The 22,854-nt window shown below is 49.9% G+C and overlaps 1 protein-coding gene across 8 annotated transcripts in view; it reads left to right on the top strand.

Annotated features, from left to right (window-relative positions):
* The window catches only part of ITSN1 (intersectin 1), a 107,886-nt gene that overhangs the window by 31,432 nt on the left and 53,600 nt on the right, over window positions 1-22,854 (top strand). For 6 of the 8 annotated variants that reach the window (XM_038142760.1, XM_038142856.1, XM_038142587.1 and 3 more), the window contains 10 exons: window positions 3,874-4,034; window positions 5,433-5,609; window positions 6,160-6,253; window positions 8,346-8,446; window positions 9,126-9,189; window positions 11,255-11,392; window positions 12,532-12,647; window positions 14,508-14,770; window positions 16,622-16,771; window positions 18,008-18,148. In XM_038142760.1, coding sequence (XP_037998688.1) covers window positions 3,874-4,034; window positions 5,433-5,609; window positions 6,160-6,253; window positions 8,346-8,446; window positions 9,126-9,189; window positions 11,255-11,392; window positions 12,532-12,647; window positions 14,508-14,770; window positions 16,622-16,771; window positions 18,008-18,148 — 1,405 coding nt within the window. The remainder of the gene's footprint in view (window positions 1-3,873; window positions 4,035-5,432; window positions 5,610-6,159; window positions 6,254-8,345; window positions 8,447-9,125; window positions 9,190-11,254; window positions 11,393-12,531; window positions 12,648-14,507; window positions 14,771-16,621; window positions 16,772-18,007; window positions 18,149-22,854) is intronic. The other 2 variants (XM_038143030.1, XM_038143123.1) reach the window with 1 other exon arrangement.

The following is a 22,854-nucleotide window of genomic DNA, read 5'->3' as shown; positions in this document are numbered from 1 at the left end:
GCTGTGCTGTTCTGGAGTGTTTTTCTGTTGTTGGTATTCAGCTGATCTTCGCTGCAGCTGGCAGTGTGCTGGCCTGTGTGTGCTGAAGGATCCCTCACAGCTGGGGGACACAGGAGTGAACCTGATCTGTGCCTCACTTCTGGGCCCATCCAAGCCTCCCCAGAATGCACAGTCCTTCCAAACAGCAGGTTTTATCAGCATTCAGAATTCCTGTGTCCTTGTACTCCTCTTGCAAGGAAAGAAGTCTCTGGGACTGCAGTGAGCAAAGGAGTGAGGTATTATGGTCTGCCATGACAGCTTCTGGGTTGCTCTGCCCTTCACCAGCTCCATTCTCCTCCAGGCTGGTGATCAATTAAGAAGCCTCTAATTGGGCTTTGAGCTGGGCCCGCAGTGGCTTGGGAGATAACTGTGCTTAAGCAGAATAATCTGCCTTTCTTGGGAGCCCTGAGGAATGGGGCCTCAAAGAGCATCTCCTGTGTGGCCTGGAATGAAAGGAGAGCTGGAATAATCACTGCCAGCTGTTCTCCATGCTTTTGGGGTTACATGTTTTGTCAGCACACAGTCACTGGGTCATTTGTCAGCACAGAGTCATTTCCTTGTTCCTGACATCTGCTTCCCTCCCAGCCTTCCTAAATCTGTGCCCAGGGGTGGCAGAGTGGGGGAATTCTGGTGATTCCTGCACAGGTATCCCTAGAGACCCGAGTGCTGCTCGCTGCTGGTGGCTGAGCTGTGGCACACCTGGGACTGTGCAATCCAGGAATGTCCAGCTAAATCAGTGCAGATGTGGGAACTGCACGGTGATCCCTGCTTCACATGGATAGGTGCTTTGTGTGCTAATTACAGCGTGGTTGATGGGAACACTGCCTGTGTTCATTTTCTGCGCCTCATACATGCAAAAGTAATCAAGCTGGCTTTTCATCCTGCAGAAAAGATGAGAGCAAGGAGGAGGAAAAGATCCACGGAAAAGGATTTGTCAGCACCTGAGCCCCAGGATGGTGCTGAGCCCGCTGCAGCTCTTGTGTTAGATACAAACACAGGCCTGGCCTGCAGAAAACAATAAATATTCAGTCAGTGTTTAATCCATTTACCCTGCACTGGTTCCGGCCAGGCCACAAATGAAACAAATGCAAAGGCACCACATGGTCCCAATTTCATTAGGAGCAGAAATTAGTGGAATTAGGTGGTGGTTGCTGGCTCCCTGCATTTCAGGTGCTGCTGATTCCAGAGCAGCACAGTAAAATCCAGCAGCCTGACACCAGCTTCTGCAACTAGACATGGAAATGTGTTCTGTTTTAGCAGGGAGAGTTTGTGAGACAAAAGCTGCTTTTTCTTTACACTCTGTAAAACTGGAGAAATTCTGGGGGCTGCAGAGAAGTCTCTGCACTGATATTTGTGCTGGTAATTTCAATAATGAAGCTGTTGGTGTAGAGTAAAGGAGTTCACAGAAGGTCAGATGCTGAATGAAAAGCTACAGCTGCTGATGTGAATTGGAGTTCAATGAGAGCAGTGACACTGGTGCACATCAGAGTTTCTGAATGCTGGGCAATTAATGTTTTCCCATGTAGGATGCAAAGATTTGCTGTGTCCCAGCTGGAAATAGTGCCTGGAGAGTCAAGGTTCCTACAGGGTGATCTTTACTCTTCCTGCATTTTCCTGGCAGGGATAGAACCCACTGAGGTCTAATGGAATTAATAGAAGGGTTTTTAAATTGTAAATCAAAGTGTTTGCAGGTGTAGAAACCACTGGTAAGACTATTATGGGACAGGCTGGGAGAGCTGGGGGTGCTCACCTGGAGAGGAGAAGCTCCAGGGAGAGCTCAGAGCCCCTGGCAGGGCCTGAAGGGGCTCCAGGAGAGCTGCAGAGGGACTGGGGACAAGGATGGAGGGACAGGAGCCAGGGAATGGCTGCCAGTGCCAGAGGGCAGGGCTGGGTGGGATCTTGGCAATGAGGAATTGTTCCTGGCAGGGTGGGCAGGGGCTGGGATGGAATTCCCAGAGCAGCTGGGGCTGCCCCTGGATCCCTGGCAGTGCCCAAGGCCAGGCTGGACACTGGGGCTGGAGCAGTCTGGGACAATGGGAGGTGTCCCTGCCATGGCAGGGCTGGGATGAAATGAGCTCTAAGGTCCCTCCCAGCCCAGCCCAGTCTGGGATTCTGGGCTTCAGCATCTTCCAGGCACAGGTGCAGCACATGCTTTTTAAGGATGTCAGTATCTGTGTCTCAGTGTCCTCTCCAGACTTGCTTTAAATGCTTCTCCCAGATTTTAATTCTGTTATTTAGCCCCAGGGCATCAGAACTGGTGGATTAAGGCGGCTACACCACTGGAAATCCTTCCTTAGGAGTTCTGGAGAGGTTTGGAGTGTCTCTGATGCTGCTGGGGTCTAAAGCTGTGCTGCTCCCTCCTGGGATCTGCCTCTCCATGGGGGATTTTTGGAGTGGGAGGGTTTCCATTTTGCCATTCCCTTTACCTGGCTGTCTCCTTGTGTATCAGTTATAAATAGCTGTCAGTTCACTGGGGTACTTCTGGGATAACTTCCCACTCAGCTGCACAGAAACTCTCTTTGAGAGGAATTTGATCAGAAATGAAACTCTGCTTCAGCCACACTGCCCAGGGCCACACCCATGGCGTAGAAGTAAATGCATGAACTTCAAAATCTGTATTATTCCAGTCATGAAATCTGTACTTAATTCTTCGAACAAATGCAAAGAAATAAGCACGGTGCTCAAATGCAAGTGTACAGCTCTTTCTGTCACTGATGTGCATTTACTCAGGGTTTTTTTGGTGTGCAGTGGCAGGAACTGACACCCTTCTTCCTGCTTCTCTCCCCCCAAGCTCCCAGCCCTGTTCCCTGCTGAGCTGGGTTTTCTTAACTAGCAAGGCAAGGAACAAAAAGCAGACTGTTTAAGTCAGACTCCTTTCCCTGAAAGCCTATTCAAGGCCTAGACTCAATGTTTCATCTTGAGTGCTATTGTTTAATTGAAAACACATTTGCGCACTCGCAGATGGAGCGGTGCTGAGGGGAGTCACAGAATTAAAGAATGTTTTATTTTAAGTGGAGCTAAAGTACAGAATTGAAGACTCAGTGATTTGCTTCTCTGTGGTGCTGTTTCAGGACCCTCTGCTTTCATTGGTGTGATTTTGCAAAGTTTTTGTACAGCTGCATTAGTTCTGGATGCTTCGTTGCCATTCCTCCAAGAGTTGCAAAGCAACTTCAAAAAATATTTATTAATCACCCAAGGAACGAAATCAAGGAGCTCTTAAGTTTAAAGAGTGTCTTAGTTTTAGCCTGGCATAGTTTTGGGTGGAAATTAGTGAGAATCCCAGGAACCCTGGGGCTGGCACAGCCCTGCCAGCCCATGCAGTGCCAGCTGTGCCCCACGGCCACCTTGTCCCCAGCCCAGAGCACTCAGTGCCACCTGCAGGGGACACCTGCAGGGATGGGCACTGCAAAGCTGCCTGGGCAGCCCCTGCCAGGGCCTGAGCACCCTTTCCATGGGCAAATTCCTGCTGCTGGCCAAGCTGAGCCTGCCCTGGCCCAGCCTGAGGCCGTTCCCTCTGCTCCTGTCCCTGTGCCCTGGCAGCACAGCCCGACCCCCCCGGCTGTCCCCTCCTGGCAGGGACTTGTGCAGAGCCACAAGGGCCCCCCTGAGCCTCCTTTGCTCCAGGCTCAGCCCCTTCCCAGCTCCCTCAGGAATTCTCCAGCCCCTTCCCAGCTCCCTCAGGAATTCTCCAGCCCCTTCCCAGCTCCCTCAGCCCCTCCTGGGCTCCAGCCCTTCATCATCCTCGAATATCCACACTCGTGTGAGCCTGCTGCTGGGGCAGGGCCTGAGGTTCCTGATTGTAGGATGTAACTGTGCAAACGCTGTGTTTTGCAGGGCTCTAGCTGACATGAACAATGATGGGAGGATGGATCCCTTGGAGTTTTCCATAGCTATGAAACTCATCAAACTGAAGCTCCAGGGTTACCAGCTCCCGGCCGCGCTGCCGCCCGTCATGAAGCAGCCGCCCCTCGCCCTGCCCGGTGCCCCAGGATTTGGTAAGATCCCTGTTCTCCTCCATTTTCCTCACTGTTACCTGGGACTGCAGCAATTCCTTTGTCCTTTTGCAGTTTCTCCAAGAAAATTTCAGGGAGAAGTGCTTCTAAAAGCACACGGACTCAAACCCAGGTGTTGCACGTGCACTGAGGTGAATTGCACTGGGCTTTTACCTGAGCTGAGCTCCTGTTTGCTTCACGTTTGCCCTGCTCCAAACAAAACACAGCTCAGGTAGCAGGGCTAGTGCATTCCAGAGGGCTGGAGTTGTGGCTAAACTGTTGGCGTTACTGGACCTCCAGCTTTGGCAAGATCTGCTCTGTTGTTCTCGAGTTTTTACAATCTGCTTGATGAGCAGTGCTGCTCTGGTAGGAGCTGAGCGGCTGCTGGGGTGAAGTATTGCCAAAGTCACCATCATCTCTAGGAAAAGAGTAGGGAAGATGGGACAGGGAACGGAAAATAGCCAAATAAAGCCAAACCTCTGACACCTTGGTCCTGTCCTGAGAGGATCTTTCCCTTTCTGCTTTAGTCTTTGCTGTGGCTCAGGGTTATTGGTGCCTGGGAATCCTGGAATGGTTTGGAATGGAGGGGACCTTAAAGCCCATCCAGTGCCACCCCTGCCATGGCAGGGACACCTTCCCCTGTGCCAGGCTGCTCCCAGCCCTGTCCAAGCTGACCTTGGGCACTGCCAGGGATGCAGGGGCAGCCCCAGCTGCTCTGGGCACCCTGTGCCGGGGCCTGCCCACCCTGCCAGGGAACAATTCCTCATTCCCAATATCCCATCTAAATGTCCTGAGGAGAGGGAACGGTGCCTTTGATAAACTGCTTGCAGCAGTGTGGTTTGATCCACTGGAACTCCCACAGGAAATAAAATTCTTTGGAAGAAAACAGTGAAACTGGGCAGAGCCAGTGCAGGGTTAAGTGAGAGCAGGCAGAAGGAAATGAGCCCCACAAAGCCCAGCCAAAGGCTGACTGCCCTGTTCTCATTCCCTGTAGAGTGATGTGAGCTGTTTGCACACCCCTCGTTCTTCCCCTGGCCCTCCTTAACCCCCTGGTTCCCCGCAGCTGTGCTTACCCCACCCCAGCCTCTCATTCCCGTGCTCTCCCATCAGCTTTCCCTGTCTCATGCCAGCCCGGGGCTGGAGCACCACCCCGGCCGGGGGCTGCTCCTCCGCGGGGCTGCCAGCGCTGCCGCTGCTCCTCTCTGGGCTCCAGTCACACCGTTCCCTGTGGACAGCTGGGGGCACTGCTGCCCCGCCGTTGGGCTGGCCCTGTGTCCCGTTTCTGTCCCGGGCGGGGAGGGCTGTCCCGGGGGTCGGGAGCTGCCGCCGGAGGTGTCGGTGACCCCGCGGGCGCCGTCTCGGGTGCGCGTCGGAACCAACCTGTGCTTTTCTCGCCCGTAGGTCTCGGGGGCATTGCCAACATGCCATCCCTCACCACTGTGGCCCCGGTGCCCATGGCATCCATCCCAGTCGTGGGGATGTCCCCCCCACTGGTGTCCTCTGTCCCTGCCGCCGTCCCTCCCCTGGCTAACGGAGCTCCTGCTGTCATCCAGCCCCTGCCTGCTTTCGCTCACCCCGGTACGCTGCTCTCACTCTCTGTCTCCTGCTCCTAACAGCTCCCCTGCATTTCCTGGGACACGTGGGATTAGCCACTCCAGTGATGCCTTTGGGGAAGGACTGTGCTTTGCTTTAGCCCACTTGGCACACTTGGAGAAGAGCTAAAAGAAGGAATGTGGACATGGCCTCCCGCTGGAGTCCCTCGTGGTGAGAAAATAAAACAGCCCTTGGAGAAATGAACTCGCCAGGAAGCTGCTGCCTGGAAATTGGGCCTCTCCTGTCTCTTTGTACTGCTGTTCGTTAGGATGACTTTAATACTGAGCTACATATGGTTCCTAACGTGTACCAAAATATAATTTGGTATCAGCAGGGTTTCTGCAAAGCTGTGGAAGTAAAAAGATACGAGGGAAGTGCCCTTGTGTTTCCCCCTGTCGTGCTGGACTCTCTGATTTTTATATTGTTAAAAAGTTCCCGTCAGAGCCGCAGTGCTTGTACTGGATGTCAGAGTGGATGAATGTCATGGGGATTGCCTGGTTCACTGTGAATAAATCCCTGTTTTCTCTCTTCCCAGCCACTTTGCCAAAGAGTTCTTCCTTCAGCCGCTCGGGGCCGGGAGCTCAGCTCAACGCAAAGCTGCAAAAGGCACAATCCTTCGACGTGGCCAGGTGGGGCTGGGGCAGGGAGGGGCAGCCAGGGGGGCTTTGGGTCCCCAGGGGTGGGAAAACTCCTTCCCTTTCCCAAAGTGGTCATCTGAAATAGTGGTTCTGGCAGAAATCAGTTCTGCAGAGGTACCACTTCAGCATCCCGTGGGGTGCTGTGGCTTTACTGCACCTTTTTAATGCTCCAGGAGCAGAGAAGCATGGAAATAGGGTGATTAACTACCAGCAGTGCTGAGATGATCTTCACTTGATTGTTAGAACAGCATTTGCTTCTGTAAACAAAACCTGCATCGTGCACAGACACTCCTGGTGCTGAGAAATCAAGACAAGTGATGCATTATTTAAAATTAGCAACTGCAGGGTAATTGCTAAAAGCAAAATATTTAATAGGTCTTATATTTTAAGTGCACTCCACATCACTGTTTCTTCCATATTCTTCAACTTCTCTGTGAAAAATGACTTTTAAGGGCTTTTAGATTATTCCAAGGCCTAGAGAAAGGCGTGGTTGGACAAAAAGGGTTCTACTGTGGTTTAAAAAAAATGGATCTAACAAAATAAAACTTCCTGAGAGGAGTTAAGAGAGAGATTTCCTAAAGTGCTTTTAAATCATCTGGCTCAGATCTATGGCACAGGTTTTTTGCAAGAGGAAAATGGCTTGGGACACAATTAAATGAGCTGGTTTTATTTTCATTTCCTTCTGCAGGCTTGTCTATTGCCCTGCTGTTAGATAAGTGACACTACTCAGTATTGGCAAATAATTAAAAGTCTTTCAAAACAATTCATTTTCTCTCTGAAACCTAAACTGGCCAGGAACAGAATAGGGATGCTCTGGTATAATTGATGTGTAACACAGAAATTAAAATGTGTGGAACCCCCAAATCCAGCAAAACTGAGGAGGAATTCCTATGGGTAAAAATTAAATATTTGGCCTTTTTTCTTCTTTTCATTATTGAAGGGGCAGCTTGTTCTTGCTTTGCTCCCATGAAGGGGTTTTATTAAAGCTCAAGAGTTTGGAAATCACAAATAGAAACTGAGATACTGGTTTGTGTCTTGTCATGTGAGAATGGTTTATAAGGTCAAAAAAAGGACAAAGTTAGAATGTGCCTAAAGGCAGAAAAACTCTGCTGCTTGTTTTTCAGAATTAGGGTTTCTCAGCCATCAAGCCTGGGAAATAAGAGCTGCAAATCAACTCAGCCTGTTGTGGGAATGGATTAGAACTGGGAATATTGCACTCCTCACTTGTTCCATTAGGAGAAACTTTACATTCAAGTGTGGCTTTTTCACACCTTTTTTTCTACATTTCCAGGATATTTTACATTTGTTTTCCTTCATCTGCTCTATTTGGCTAAGAGAAGCAGTTAAAGACAGAGTGAAATGTTATTCTGCATTTCCTATTACATGTTTAGGTAAAATCCTGTAGCTCCTCTGAGCAGTTTGGGTTCCTTCATTCTCTGCCAGTAAAGAAAAAAACAAAACTCTTAAACCATCTTCCAAGAGACTGAATTGTGAGAAATGTTTGTAAAGAAGAGGTCAAACCTGTGGTGGTTTCAGGAATAGCAGGGAATATTAGATCATGGAATCGAGGAATGGTTTGGGTTGGGAGGGACCTTAAAGATCATCTCTTCCCAGCCCTGCCATGGCAGGGACACCTTCCCCTGTGCCAGGCTGCTCCAGCCCCAGTGTCCAGCCTGGCCTTGGGCACTGCCAGGGATCCAGGGGCAGCCCCAGCTGCTCTGGGTACCTCAGAACCTCCCCACCCTCACAGAAAAATTGGGGGAAAGGACATTTTCAGGCATAAAACTTGATCTCAGTGCAGCACTTCAGCCTCTTGTGAGGGGGCTGAGCCCCTGGCACAGGGTGCCCACAGCAGCTGGGGCTGCCCCTGGATCCCTGGCAGTGCCCAGGGCCAGGCTGGACACTGGGGCTGGAGCAGCCTGGCACAGGGGAAGGTGTCCCTGCCATGGCAGGGGTGGCACTGGCTGGGCTCTGAGGCCCCTCCAGCCCAAACCCTGCTGTGATTTATGGCTCTGTGATTGTTCCCATGACCTTCCTGAGATGAAATGTCCGATTGTCCCTGTTCTCCCTGCCCTCCCTGCAGCTCTCCTGCCGTGGCAGAGTGGGCTGTGCCTCAGTCCTCACGGCTCAAGTACCGGCAGCTCTTCAACAGCCACGACAAAACCATGAGTGGACACTTGACAGGTACTGGCACAGCTTCTCTTGTCTCCTTGTTTCGAGCTCCAAGAGCCAATTTCATGCCACTGAGGGTGTTGTTCACACAGTAAGAGGCTCATCAGTATTTTTCTGTTTGACTCTCCCAAGTGCTCAATGCTCTTGTTTAGAAACAAATATTCGTTGCAGCTGGGATCATTTTATCACTGTCTTTCCTTTATTTTCTGCAAAGCTGACCTTGGGAAATGTTTCTGGGAAAGGGCACAGTGGGTTCTGTGGAAACTTGTGCAGCCATTTCCAGTGCTTGGTTCACCCAGTGCTGAGACAGTGTCCAGTTCCAGGCAGAGACTAGAACTGGTTCCCTGGCTTGATTTTACCAGTTGTGGTGCATGTCTTTGTGGTTTAGAGCTTTCTTGGGTTTTAATCTGAGGGGTTTGGTTGCCCAGAGCAGCTGGGGCTGCCCCTGGATCCCTGGCAGTGCCCCAGGCCAGGCTGGACACTGGGGCTGGAGCAGCCTGGCACAGGGGAGGTGTCCCTGCCATGGCAGGGGTGGCACTGGCTGGGCTGTGAGGTCCCTCCCAACCCCACCCAGTCTGGGATTCTGTGGCTGTTGTGCAGAAGTGAAGTATTATTTCTCGGTTATTTGGGGAGCCAAGTTCCTGCTGCTCACATCTCTTGCTTATTTTGTTAATATTTGTTTCCCTTTTAGGTCCCCAGGCAAGAACGATTCTCATGCAGTCAAGTTTACCCCAGGCTCAGCTGGCTACAATATGGTAAGATAAATGTTTCCATTTCCATCAAAGCACAAACTCTTCTGAAACCTCTGCACTGGAGCACGTGGGGTTTTCTCCATTTTCGGTCTCGCTGATAAATCACATGTTGCTCTTTGTCATGGGTAACTTTATAAACAAAACCTGCACTTCTGTGCCTTTACTAATATTTTTCCACAAGAGCACCAGGAGCATTATTTGTGAGGTGTTTTGGAAGTTGTTCAATGCTGGGTTTTTAGGCAGAGCAGGTGTTCAGCATCCTGTGCCTTCCACATCCCCTGACAGAGCACCAGGTTTACACGTTTACCTTTGCACAGGTGGTAGAGCAGGGAGCTTAACCCAAGCCACACTTTCTGTGGGGTTCCTCTCCTTTTCCATGGCTATGGGAGAGCTGTTTCCCAGGGACTGGACGTACAGACCTGCACACTAATGGATTTTAAAAGCATTTGTCTCAGCTTCCCTTTTGCCTTCCAACTTGTTGTTTGCTGAACTTTATTATGTTTTTATTGCCCCATGGGAAGTTGTTCCTAATTAACTTCTGTCCTTTAGGAGTGTTTGCTCGAGAGGCCTTGGAGCTGGCCCAGGGGCTCAGTGTGAGGATGGCAGCGGTGCAGTCACTCTGACAAGGCCATTCAGCTGCACTTGTTCTCTCTGCAGAGCACTGGGAGTTGTGTTATAAATTAAAATCCACTCTTTCCTTCTCTGTTTCCTCACAAAGGGATAAAAACAAACCAGCCCAGTCCCCCAGCAGATGATTAACCAAGAAATGCTCTGCTTTTGCCAGCCTTGGAGCGCTTGTGTGGGCAGGCAGTGCCACCAGCTCACTGCAGGAGCTGCAAACAGGGCTCACTCAGCTGGGGACATTGACAGCTGCCAGTGCCCTGAGATGAGGAGGGGATACTCCAGCTCTTGTTGGTCCTTTCCTGGGCCCCGCTCTGGGGTGAGGTTTGTCACCCGTGCTGGGGCTGGAGTCCCTGGCTCAGCCCCTCAAAGGGAAGAGGTGAAGCTCAGCCTCTGGGCTGTCCTGGGAGTTCTGACCAGGCTGGTCAGTCATTTCTGTGCATGCTGCATTCCCAGTCCCTTGGCTGTGCCAGGCTCCAGCCTGAGGAGTTCAGTGTCCCAGGTGTGGGTGGAGGGAGGCTGGGATTGTCTCCAAATTTAAATCCCATTAACAAAGTCCTGTGCCTCGGGACTGCAGGAGAATTCATCACTGACTTCCCTTGGATTTTCACAGTATCGTGGGAGATTTCCCTACATGATTAGAGTGCAGAATGCTGGAGAAACAAATCCTGAGCTGGAGGGACCCCAGGGATCCCCCAGTGCCACCCCTGCCCTGCCCAGAGCCCACCAAGCCCAGCCTGGGCATCCCTGGCAGCCTCGGGGCCGTGCCCATTGCCTGGGCAGCCTGGGCAGTGCCAGCCCCCTCTGGGGAAGAGCCTTGCCCTAAAATCCAGCCTAACTCTGCCCTTGCCCAGCTCCAGCTGCTCCCTGGTGCTGTCCCTGGCTGTTAATTTTGTCCAACACCCCCTTAACAGGAGTGAAAGCATTTTGTGCCTCTGTTGGAGCTCTGCTTCGGGGCCATCCAGAGACATGCCTCTGCAATTTTTGATGTGTGCATAAAGCCAGGGTGGGCTGGTGCTTGTCAGGACTGGAACATCAGTGCCTTTGATTTCACTGCCAGTGGGTGCCCTGGAATGTGAGACAGGAGCCTCCAGGGAGGAAGGAGACCAAAGCTCACAGTTCTGCCAAACGCCTGAGCTGGTTCTTTTGGGTGTTCACGAGAACTGGTTCAAGTTCCCTCTCTGGCACGAGCTCCTGGCAGCGCTCAGGGCAGGTGAAGGGAAAGCTGTGGCTGCAAGGCTGGATTTCAGACAGACAGCCACGAGAAATGGGGGAAATGGGGAAGCATTTGGGGTTTGCTTTTCATTTGTTTTGAAAAAACAGAGTCGTGTGGAAAAAACAGTAAGAAATTGAACGAAATTGGAACTGTATCTGTTAAAACAATGCCTTTGAACAATGTTTTTTAATATTTAATAATTTCCTTGCTTTGTCCCTTCCCTTTAACAAGGAATCTCTCTGACATTGATCAAGATGGGAAGCTGACAGCTGAGGAGTTCATCCTGGCTATGCACCTCATTGATGTAGCCATGTCTGGTCAGCCACTGCCTCCTGCCCTGCCCCCAGAGTACATCCCACCTTCCTTCAGGTAACTGCTCATCCCTTGGGAGCTCAGGTACCTTCACTCAGGGAACTGCTCATCCCTTGGGAGCTCAGGTACCTTCACTGAGGGAACTGCTCATCCCTTGGGAGCTCAGGTACCTTCCTTCAGGGAACTGCTCATCCCTTGGGAGCTCAGGTACCTTCACTGAGGGAACTGCTCATCCCTTGGGAGCTCAGGTACCTTCACTCAGGGAACTGCTCATCCCTTGGGAGCTCAGGTACCTTCACTCAGGGAACTGCTCATCCCTTGGGAGCTCAGGTACCTTCACTGAGGGAACTGCTCATCCCTTGGGAGCTCAGGTACCTTCCTTCAGGGAACTGCTCATCCCTTGGCAGTCTCACTGCTGGGTTCTGTATGTCATCTGGGATGGCTCTGGGAGTGCCACGTACAGGAAGTGAGCAGTGACCCCTCACCTTTTGCCCTGTGAGACCAGGGTTTGGGTGGCTGTTTATGCTGGCACATCTTCCAGACCTGCTCAGTCTGGCCACAGATACCTAGATTTAAGTTCAGGCTCATACTCCTGTAGACAGGCAGAATGTGTTGGGATTCCAGTATGGATTTGCACTGCACCACATCCAGACCTCCTTGGGTACAGCTGGCTTTGGGAACAGTGGGGTCACTCATCACTTCTCTTGCTCCATTTCACTTCTTTGTGGAGAAAGAGGTGGGAAGAAAGTAACAGCAATGAAAAGAAGTGTTTTTATACGGGGTTCTTCAGGTGTCCTCCTAAAGAGTCCCAATTTTTGTGTATTCCACCTGGGACCCTGCTTTTAGTTTGACCATAGAGAGCTCTTCCTCTGTCTCTGCTGTAGTTTAAGTCAGCATTTCCCCAAACTCAGATTGGTTAGGGAAAAATCTCCCCTCAAGTGAGATCTTGGGGACAGGGTTGAGCCCATCTGGAAGCAGAATTTGGGACTGGGGTTCTCAGCTCACCAGTGGGATCCTGGAAAATCCTGTTCTCCTGAGGCAGTGCCTGAGTGAGACCCTCTGGGCAGCACTGAATGAACACTGAGTACCATGAAACATTACATCACTGCATTTAATTTGGTCTGATCATTAAATCTTAAATAATTTGGGTAGGCCTGGCTTCTGTTAAGCACCCACAATTCCTGTTTCCTTGGCAGGAGAGTCCGCTCTGGCAGTGGCATTTCTGCTGCCAGTTCAGTGTCTGTAGACCAAAGGTTACCAGAAGAGCCAGCACTGGAGGAAGAACAGCAGCAACTGGAAAAGAAATTGCCAGGTGAGCAAGGGAAAGCAGGGATATTTAGTGTGCTGTTCCCTGAGGGGTTTTCCCATCATGTCACAGCCTGAGAGGAAACAGGGGCTGGCTGAGAAATGTCTTTGCAGAGCAGTTTGGGACACATTGGCACAATCAGGACATTGCTGGGTGCAGCTCTTTCCTGTGCCTGATCCTTGGGGTTGGTGGCACTGGAGATGGGCTCCTCATCTCCTGCACTCCCCACACAGGCAGCCCTGGCACAGGATTGCAAGGAAGAATTCCTGCTGCCTTCATCCTGTGGTTTAGGTGGAGCAAAGCTTGGCTGAGGTGCTCTGTGCAAGATCCCAGTATTCCCCCAGAGAGCTGTTTCCTTGGAGTCTGTGTAACAGTGTCCAGGAAAAGAACGAAAGGAGGAGGGAATTGGCAGCTGGAAAGGGGCACCAAGTGGAAAAGACAAGAATTGAGCTGGTTCAGCAGGTGTTGGGCTGTGCACATTGGGAAGGCAGTGTGGGCTCTCCCTGGCCTTGCATCCCAAAAATGTCCATGCTGGCCACACAAGGGACAGAAATCTGCCCTTTGGGCTGTGGAGTGGCACACAGAGGCTGTGAAAAGGAACAGGAGGGGAAGGGAAAGAACCGTTTGGATGGAGGTGAGGAGGAGGAAGGACAGTCCCTGGGGCTGCAGAGGATTGTCAGGGGAGCTGTGCTGGAAGTGAGGCCGTTATTTAGGACAGTAGGTGGTGAGGATGTGGATCTGCAGGAATCCAGACTTCCTGGGCTCAGCTGCTCAGGAACCTAAACCGTTTCTTTCCCTGACAGTAATGGGTAATCTAATGAGAACAGCAGCTTTAAGTAAGTTCTGGTCATTTGCATAATGGCCTTTTGATGATGTCAGCAGCTGAATTCTTTGCACTAATGGAAGTGTTGGCTCTTGGACTGCTGCTGTTAGCCCATGTACAGAGGAATTCCAGATCTGTGTCCTCATGGAGGATCAGCTGGAGAATGGTTTGTCCAAATTATCCCCGCTTGCTGAGCTTTGTGGAGAAGGCTGGAGGGCTGAGGAATGGGAATGGGAATTCCCTCCTTGCGTTGCTGAGGATGTGGCTTTGAGGGGTGTGGTTGTGTTCAAGGGTCCCCAGAACGAGGGAAGAGATGAGAATCTTGACTCTGTGTTTCAGAAGGCTGATTTATTATTTTATGATATATATTATATTACAATGCTATACTACAAGAATGGAGAGAAAGGATTCATCAGAAAGCTGGAAAGGAATGAATAACAAAAACTTGTGACTCCCAGAGAGTCTGGCACAGCTGGATCTTCGATAGGTCATTAAGTAGAAACAATCCACATGGACCAATCCACAATGCACCTGTTGGTAAACAACCTCCAGAGCACATTCCACAGCCATCAGAGAGTTGTTGTTTACATTTCCTTTCTGAGGCTTCTCAGCTTCTCGGGAGAAGAAATCCTGGCAAAGGGATTTTCATAAAACATCAGTTTTCCACGGTTCTGTTTCTCCAAAGCACCTAGTCTTATTTGCAAGGCCATCCTCTGAAACTTTATTCTGGCTCCATTTCTCTCTCAACCATATCCATCCTATTCCATGGCATTTCTAAGTCAGCATTTCTTGTCTCAAAGTTTGCATACAGGTGCACACTGTGTGGGCCTTCTGTCAGGCCCTGAGAGCTCCCACAAATCCATTTCCCACACTAAAGCCCAGGCTGGCCTGTGGAGCCGTTTTCCCTAGCGGGGAGGTGCAGGGTTATCCCTGCTGGAAGGTGGTTTCCCTTTGCTGGGGATTCCCTTGGATTTCTGTGTATTTATTTCCAAGTCAGTGGCAGGCTTTAACTGTCCTTTTGCCCCTCGTTTCCGTGCCCAAAGTGACGTTCGAGGACAAGAAGCGGGAGAACTTCGAGCGGGGCAACCTGGAGCTGGAGAAGCGGCGGCAGGCGCTGCTGGAGCAGCAGCGCAAGGAGCAGGAGAGGCTGGCCCAGCTGGAGAGGGCCGAGCAGGAGAGGAAGGAGCGCGAGCGGCAGGAGCAGGAGCGCAAGCGGCAGCTGGAGCTGGAGAAACAGCTGGAGAAACAGCGGGAGCTGGAGCGGCAGCGCGAGGAGGAGAGGAGGAAGGAGATCGAGAGGAGAGAGGTGAGCACGGGGAAAGGCTGGGCCCTGTGGAGTCTTGGCTTCTTTTTTTGCCAAGGTCGGGATTAAATGTGTGAGAGGGTGTTTCTTGTTGGGACTCAGATGTTGATCAGTTCTTGTCTCTGTCACAGTCTCACACACCCTGAGTTCTGCAGCACTTCACTCCAGCACACTGAAAATGGAGCCCTGTCTCTCTCTCTGCAAGGCCTTTCAAGGATCAACTGTCCAATTCAGAAATGACACCTCAATTATTTTCACTTTTACCCCAATACCCAACCACCCGTGCCCGCCATGGGGACTTTTTATCCAATGACACAAAACCACCCAAACCCATGGAGAGGAAGGTGAAGAAGAAGGAGCAGCCTCCACCCCAACCCTCCATCTTGCTTTATATCCATTCCTGTATTCCAAACCCTTCAACTCTGCATTTCCCCCCCTGTGACATCACACACTTCTATCCAAACCCCACAGCCACAATCCCAGTTCTGTCATTCCATTCTGGAAGCTTCTCCAGGGCCTGAAGTCACTGCAGTGTTCTGCTGGGGTCAGAGCCTGGCAGCGCTGAGAGTCTGGAATTCTCAGCAGCCAGGGTTCCAGCAGTGCCCCAGCTCTGGAGTGTCCAGGTGAGTGCTGGCCACATGGTGTGTTGCTGCCCAGGTGGAGAGCAAACTTTTAAAGCCAGAACTAAAATTTCTGGGGTGTTAAAAGCAAGGGAGGGGCAGTTTTTGCTTCATGTGTTCTGTGAAATGAATGGATGAGACATTGACATCTGGGACAACATGCTCCTGACCTCTCACTTCTTTAAAAATAACATTTATTATCACTGTTATATTACTATATTTGATGTTAAGAGGTGTGTGAATGATCCAGCATTCATAATTTTCCAGGGCTGAGTTCATTTCTTAGAGTCCCAGAATGGTTTGGGTTGGAAGGGACCTTAAAGTTCCTCCAGTTCCAACCCTCTGCCACGGGCAGTGATAACATCCACTAGACCAGGTAGCACCATCCAGCTGGGCCTTTCATTTGTTAGAGGAAACTGACCCTGGTTAACCCAGAAATCTCCTTTTTTCTCCCATTGCCAAACTGTGACAGGCTCAGCACAGAAACCCCTGGCTGTTCTTTGCAAAGCTGCAGAGGGTCTCATGTTGGAGGTTAGAAAGAGATTTGAATATGTCCTGGAGAGTTCCCAGCCCTAGTATGAAACAAGCTGTTAAATCAGCAAACTGGATCTTGGAAAACAGAGATTTTCTGTTCAGTCACCTCTGTGATGCCTCAGGTTTAGCTTTTCTGTTTTTCAGGTTCTGTGCTGCTTCAGTGTGTGGGGCTGGGTTCACATTATGGGATGCTGAGCTCTCTGCACAGAGCAGGGACACAAAACAATTCCTGCTCCAGCTGGGCACCAAGGACAAATGATCCAAAGCTCAGCCCAGGAGCACCAACAGCGTGGGCTGGAGAGAGACAAACAAGCAGGGTGGGAGTGCCTGGGCTAAAGCTGGAACGGGACAATGAACTGCAAGGTGCAAATGGAGCAGAGCTGAGCCAAGGCAGAGACCCCGTGCCCGCTGGTGCATTTTGGGACCATTTTGGGTCATCTTGGGTGCAGCCCTGGCTGGGCTCTTGTGCTGCCCAAGGTGGATCCATGGAGGAGATCCTTGCAGTAAATCCCTGCTTTATTCTGTAGCTCTGCCCAGCCTCTGCTCTGGGTCAGCCTTCCCAAGGCATCCCCTGCTGTGCAGGGAAGCAGCCCCTGAGCAATTTGTGTGTGCAGAGCCCAGAGCAGCCCCCTTTGTACCAACACTCTGAATATCAGAATAGAAACCCTCAAACTGCAGCTGTTGCTGTTTGAACCTGCAGGCTGCCAAACGGGAGCTGGAGAGGCAGAGGCAGCTGGAGTGGGAGCGCAACCGGCGGCAGGAGCTGCTCAACCAGAGGAACAAGGAGCAGGAGGACATCGTGGTGCTCAAGGCCAAGAAGAAAACCCTGGAGTTTGAACTGGAAGCTCTCGTGAGTGCTGGTGGAGCAGCTCAAACACACAAGTGTGGCCACACTTCTCTTCACAGAGGAAAGCAAGGCACAGTTCTTCCCAAGAGTATTTCTGGGTTTCACATTCTCTGAACCTCAGAGAAAGGAAAAGCAATTCTTATCTCGTCTGCTGTGCCTGTGTTTGAGCAAAAGTGAAATGCAATATGAAAATTGTTTACCCAAAATGAAAATATTTTGTTTCCTTGGCCTATCAGGGCCAAGCATGTGTGTGTGTGTGTGTGTGTGTGAGGACTGTCAGCTCACAGCCACAAAGTGCAGTTGTGCAGCTGAGTGCTTAGCAGACTCAGTTTAGATGTAATGTAATATAGTGTAATACAATATAAAATAATATAGTGTAATACAGTAATTAATTCACCTTCTAATAAGATGGAGTCAGATCATCATTGTCTCCCCTGGTTGGGGCTGCCCTGCAAATTCTGTACCCAAGCCCAGCGTGGTGGTGGGCTTGGGTACAGAATATCAAACACGTGTGGCATTTGCAGGGTCCCAGGACGAGGGAGGAGACGAGAATCTTGACTCCGTGTTTCAGAAGGCTGATTTATTATATTATCATATATATTATATTAAAAATGCTATATTAAAACTACACTAAAAGAACAGAGAGACAGGATTCATCAGAAGGTGGGACAGGAATAGAAAGGATTGTAACAAAGGCTGTGACTGAGCAGAGTCTGAGCAGCTGCATCCTTGATTGGCCATTAATTAGAAACACCTCCCATGGACCAGCCAAGGCAGCACCTGTTGCATTCCAGAGCAGCAGGGAGTTATTGGTTACATTTCTTTCCTGAGGCTCCTCAGCTTCTCAGGAGAAGAAAATCCTGGCAAAAGTATTTTCATAAAATATTGTGATAACACCCTGGCTCTGGTTGTTCTCTGTTTCCTAGAATTTCCACCACTGATCTTTCCCTTAGTGTCACCTGAGGTGTTTTTATCCCAGGTGTGATCCCAGAAAATGTCACTACTCAGGAGAAAAGGCCACATTTTGTCTGGGAAGAACCTTAAAGCTTTTTGCTGAAAAAAATATTATTTTTTCAAATAGCCTGTAAATTTTCCTATCTCATCTGTAGAGGACAGACTGAAGGTGTAAATGAGTTTTAAAAAAGGAGTTTTTAAAAGAAGCTTTTAGATCCAGACTTGCACAACCAAACCTTTTGGTTAAAAAATTTATTAAATAGATGTTTTCCTTTTCTTTTAAAGAATGATAAAAGAAACCAGTTGGAGGGGAAGCTTCAGGACATCAGGTGTCGGCTGTCGACCCAAAGACAAGAAATTGAAAGTACAAATAAATCCAGAGAACTCAGAATTGCAGAAATCACCCATTTGCAGCAGCAGCTACAGGTGAGAAAACGTTCTCTGTTTTTATTCTTAGCCTTGAATTTTGACCTCCTCAAAAACATCAATACCCTGAGCCAACTTGGAATGAGCTGCTCCTCACACTTCAAATTAATTTGTCATTCCTGTAAATGAGTGTGCTTCAGAGGAGCCTGGGAACTGCTTCCTGCACTTGGGATTGTCCCTCCATCCTCCTGGCTCCTGCTGTGGGGAGCAGGAAATGCTTTGGCTGCAGGAGAAGGAAACTGTCCTGGGGAAATTCTGCTGTCAGTGTGCTGGGGGAAAGAACTGACTGCAGTGAAGTGGCTTCTTGATGGTTTTTTTAATTATAAAAATAATGAACTTTGGAAATGGCAGCTCCCAGTGAGGCCAGGGAGTTGTTGGTCTAAGCCTGGCATTTGCCTTTCTTAATTCTGAAATTCTGAAAATACTGAAGTGACTAAAATTCTGTCACACGAGAGCTGCAGCTGGGGAGCTGTCTGCCTTCAGTGGAACAATATTCACTGTGGTGTCTAAGGGTTTTTCAATGGGCTGAAGAGTAATTTATTATTGGAATATTTGATTCAGGAGTTTGTCTCTTTATTAAATACTTCACAGGGCTTGAAATGAATTCTTGGCTGGTCGTGGGGGCTCTCAGTGTGTTTGTACCACTACAAAGAATCTCACACCTGCAGAGCTGAGGTGTAAAACCTGGCTTAAAACCTAATCCTGCTGGTTTATTATAAAAATTAGTGATTAAGTTAAAAAGTAATTCGTTATTAAGTTAAAAATAAAAATAATTTAAATATAGTTTCTTAATTAAATAATTTTTCCCTAGGAAACCTTATAAATACAGAACCATTTTATAACTTATTAATATAAAACTTACCACTTGTAAAAGTACAATATAAATAAAAATAATGAATATCTAAGCCCAAACACAAAATACCATCTCAAACACTTCCAATCCCAACCCTAACAAAAACAAACAAAAATAAAATAAACCAACATTTAGTGGTGCCCCATGTGAGGATCAAACTCACAACGTTCAGATTGAGACTGGTTTTTAGGGTCTGTGCTTTTTGTAAAAAATTAAATAAATGTCAATGTATTTAAATTTAAATATTATAGTAATACTTTATAAATAATTTTATTATAAAATTATAATTTTTATCCCAGCCCCATCCTGCTTTCCCTGGCAGTTGTTCTGTTGGGTTTTGGGCTTTGAGGTGGCTTGGCAGCAGTAGCTGTGGCTGTGTGCTGATGCCTCCTATTGATCTCCACCACTGATCTTTCCCTTAGTGTCACCTGAGGTGTTTTTATCCCAGTTGGGATCCCAGAAAATGTCACTACTCAGGAGAAAAGGCCACATTTTGTCTGGGAAGAACCTTAAAGCTTTTTCCTGAAAAAAAAAATTTTTCAAATATCCTGTGAATTTTTCTATCTGTAGAGGACAGACTAAAGATGTAAATGAGTTTTAAAAAAGAAGTTTTTCATCCTCTCAACTCTGACATAGGTTACAAAGTCAATATTGTCATTATCTGTGTAGGGAGATGGATCTTCCTTGGGAGTTGTTCATTTTAATACATCTGCCACTCGCAGTGGGAAGATGAGTTAACTCAGAGCAGTAATTATCCTTCACCCTATTAATTACTGCCAAGCTGCAGTTTCATTAACTCGTGGAAGAAGTGGTGAGGATGTGTGCCCGCTCTCTGCTCTGTGCTGGAGTGCTGCTGGCAGGGCTGCTCAGCAGGGTCCTGCTCTCCAGCCCCCTGGGCTGTGCTGCTGGGGCTGCCTGTGGGAACCCAGGACGTTCCTCAGATGTTCCAGGTCCTGGCCAGGAGAGTTGGAGACCCTGGCATGCACCAGAAACCCCTGTGGCTTTGAACCTGACCCGTGGAACAATTTACCAACCTTACGTGAAGAACTACAAGTCCCACAAGTTCAGGTAGCATAGTAGAGATGATCACAGGGTGAAGGGAAAAATGTTCAGGTTCTGTACATGGGGGTTTTGGGCTCTGTGCAGGGGAGTCTGGATTTTGTACATGGGCATCAGGAGTTCCAAGATGGAAGGATTTGGGTGTGCCCTGTCCTTCTTTCTTCTTCCTAACCTCCATGTTCTGGGTGAGGATGGCTTTCACAGGTCGGTTTAGAGTAGAAGGGCACTGTTCAATATGGGTGATAGGTACGGGACAAAACTGTGAATATCAAACACGTAGCATACAGTGTAAAAGACAGCACCAGCCCCGTGGGAGGGCACTGTGCCTCTGCCTGACCTGCTGAGCGGACCTCGGCAGCTCAGGAGGGAAATCTTGTAGATAACATTCAATAATCAACCTTGAGACCGACGGCTGAAGACTCCCGAGTCTTTCTTTGATGGTGCGGGTTGGAGAAGAGACTTTTCCAGCTTTCGGGGTCACCCCGACCTGGGGTGATTCCCACAGCTGGCTGCTGCTACCAGGGCGACCCCGAGATTGTGTTACAAAGTCCTTTTTCCAACCTGGCTGTCCAAGAAGGAGTCAGAGGTCTTTGGCTGTTGTTCTCAAGGTTGTTTATTAGTTGTTATCTAGAACATTTTCTGTCTGGCCTGCCGAGATCTGCTCAGCAGCTCAGCCAGAGGCACGCTGCCCTCCCCACGGGGCTGGTGCTGTCTTTTATACTAAAAACTACATATTTGATATTTACAATTCTGTTCCAATACCCATCACCTGTGCTGGACAGTGACTTTCTACTCCAGACCAATCTGAAAGTGCCAACATCACCCAAACCATGGAGGCTAGGAAGAAGGAGAAAGGACAGGGCACACCCTGATTCCTCTATCTTGGAGCCTCAGACCCCTGTACAAAGTCCCAAACACCTATGTACAAAATCTTAAAATTCTTCCCTTCACCCTGTGATCACTACTACTGTGCTATCTAAACCTCTGTGACATTTAATTCTTCATATAAAGTTGGTAACTGGTTCCATGGGTCAAACTCAAAGCCTCAGGGGTCTTTGGCTGCACTCCAGGGTCTGCGACCCCCCTGCCAGGGCTCGGATCATCCAGGAACGTCAGAGAGATGTCCTGGGCTCCGACATGCTGGAAGCACCTTTGTGCTGCCACTCCTCAGTGCTGCAGGGGTTTTTTACCTCCATGGTGAGCATCTTGGCTCCCAGGTGATTTGAAGAGAATTTTCCCTTGTCCAAGGGGCAGGAGCTGGGTTTTGATTTCCCCTCCATGTGGGAGATTGCTCAACTCTTGGCCATTTCTTGGTGCACGAGTTTCCAGAGTTTGTGGTGCTGTTAATTTCTCTCATCTGTTTCTTCAGTATGAGGCAGGGATGTGGAATCGATGTGGTGGGTGTTCTTGGCTAGATGCTCATTCCATGCTTGTCTGGGCTTTCAGGAAGCAGGACTTGACCTTCAGGCTGCCTTGGCATTCTCTGTCCTTACACACTGCCCAAACTATTTGGTGCATTGAGTAATCTGGGATGTTTGGATGTGTTCTGGCCTTTACAAACAAAGCAGCTGATGTTGTGATCACATTCCACCCTCAAATGCTGTCCTGTGGTGCTTTTTGCACTTGGAGAAGGAGAATTTCTCTTTCATGTTGATGTCCATTGTGCTGCTTGGTTGATCTGCAGCATTCTCGGAGCCACAGAAGCACAGAGGGGTTGGGTTTGGGAGGGATCTTAAAGCTCATCCACCCTGCCATGGGCAGGGAACCTCTCCCCAGAGCAAGGCTATACATTGTGTATATTGGTGTTTCCCATTTGTTCCAGGCAGACAAAAGTCCCAGGATGGCAGTCATGGAATATCCTGAGCTGGGAGACACCCCCAGGGATCCCCCAGTGCCACCCCTGCCCTGCCCAGAGCCCAGCAAGGCCAGCCTGGGCACCCCTGGCAGCGCTGGCCAAAGGCTCCTGGAGCTCTGGCAGCCTCGGGGCCGTGCCCATTGCCTGGGCAGCCTGGGCAGTGCCAGCAGCCTCTGGGGAAGAGCCTTGCCCTGCTCTGCAGCCTGCCCTGCCCTGGCCCAGCCCCAGGCGCTCCCCGGTGCTGTCCCTGTCGCAGAGCAGAGCTCGGAGCTGTCCCTGCGCTGCCCCTCGGGAGGAGCTGCAGCCCCGGGCAGCTCTGACCTCAGGCTGCTGCAGGCTGAGCTGGCCCAGGCACCTCGGGGGCCCCTCCAGGCCCTTCCCCATCCTCGTGTCCCTCCTCTGGACCCTTTCCAACAGCTCCTGATCTTTTACTGAGATGCCCAGAAGTGTCCCCAGCCCTGGAGGTGAGGCTGTCCCAGGGCAGGGCAGGATTAGTGTCCAGCTTGTGGGATGTCCCTGGGGGGCTGGGACAGCTCTGCAGCAGTGAGGGACACGTGCAGCTCCTCATAATCTCATCTGTAGTTTATCTGAATTCTGCTGCTTTGCAGCTTGTGAATTCCTAAAGTCCTTGACTGCTGTGTGCTGTCTCAGGGTGTTTCCTGGAACATCAGGAGCTCACAGGAGGCTGCAGCTGTTGCATAATGCTCAGAGCTGAGCTGGGCGCTGCAGGGCCAGCAGGAGGAAAGTGGGACAGCCCAAAGCCATGGCGGTGCAGCCAACCCTGGCTTTAACCAAAATTGAAACTTTTTGTGGAATTGTGACGTCACAGAATGGCTTGTGTTGGGATGGACTTTAAAGCCCACCCAGTGCCACCCCTGCCATGGCAGGGACACCTTCCCCTGTCCCAGGCTGCCCCAAACCCCATCCAGCCTGGCCTGG

This window comes from Motacilla alba, chromosome 1 (assembly GCF_015832195.1).
Source record: "Motacilla alba alba isolate MOTALB_02 chromosome 1, Motacilla_alba_V1.0_pri, whole genome shotgun sequence".
NCBI lineage: Eukaryota > Metazoa > Chordata > Aves > Passeriformes > Motacillidae > Motacilla > Motacilla alba.
Note: the sequence above shows the minus strand (reverse complement) of the source record. Positions and strands in the feature narration are given on the sequence as shown.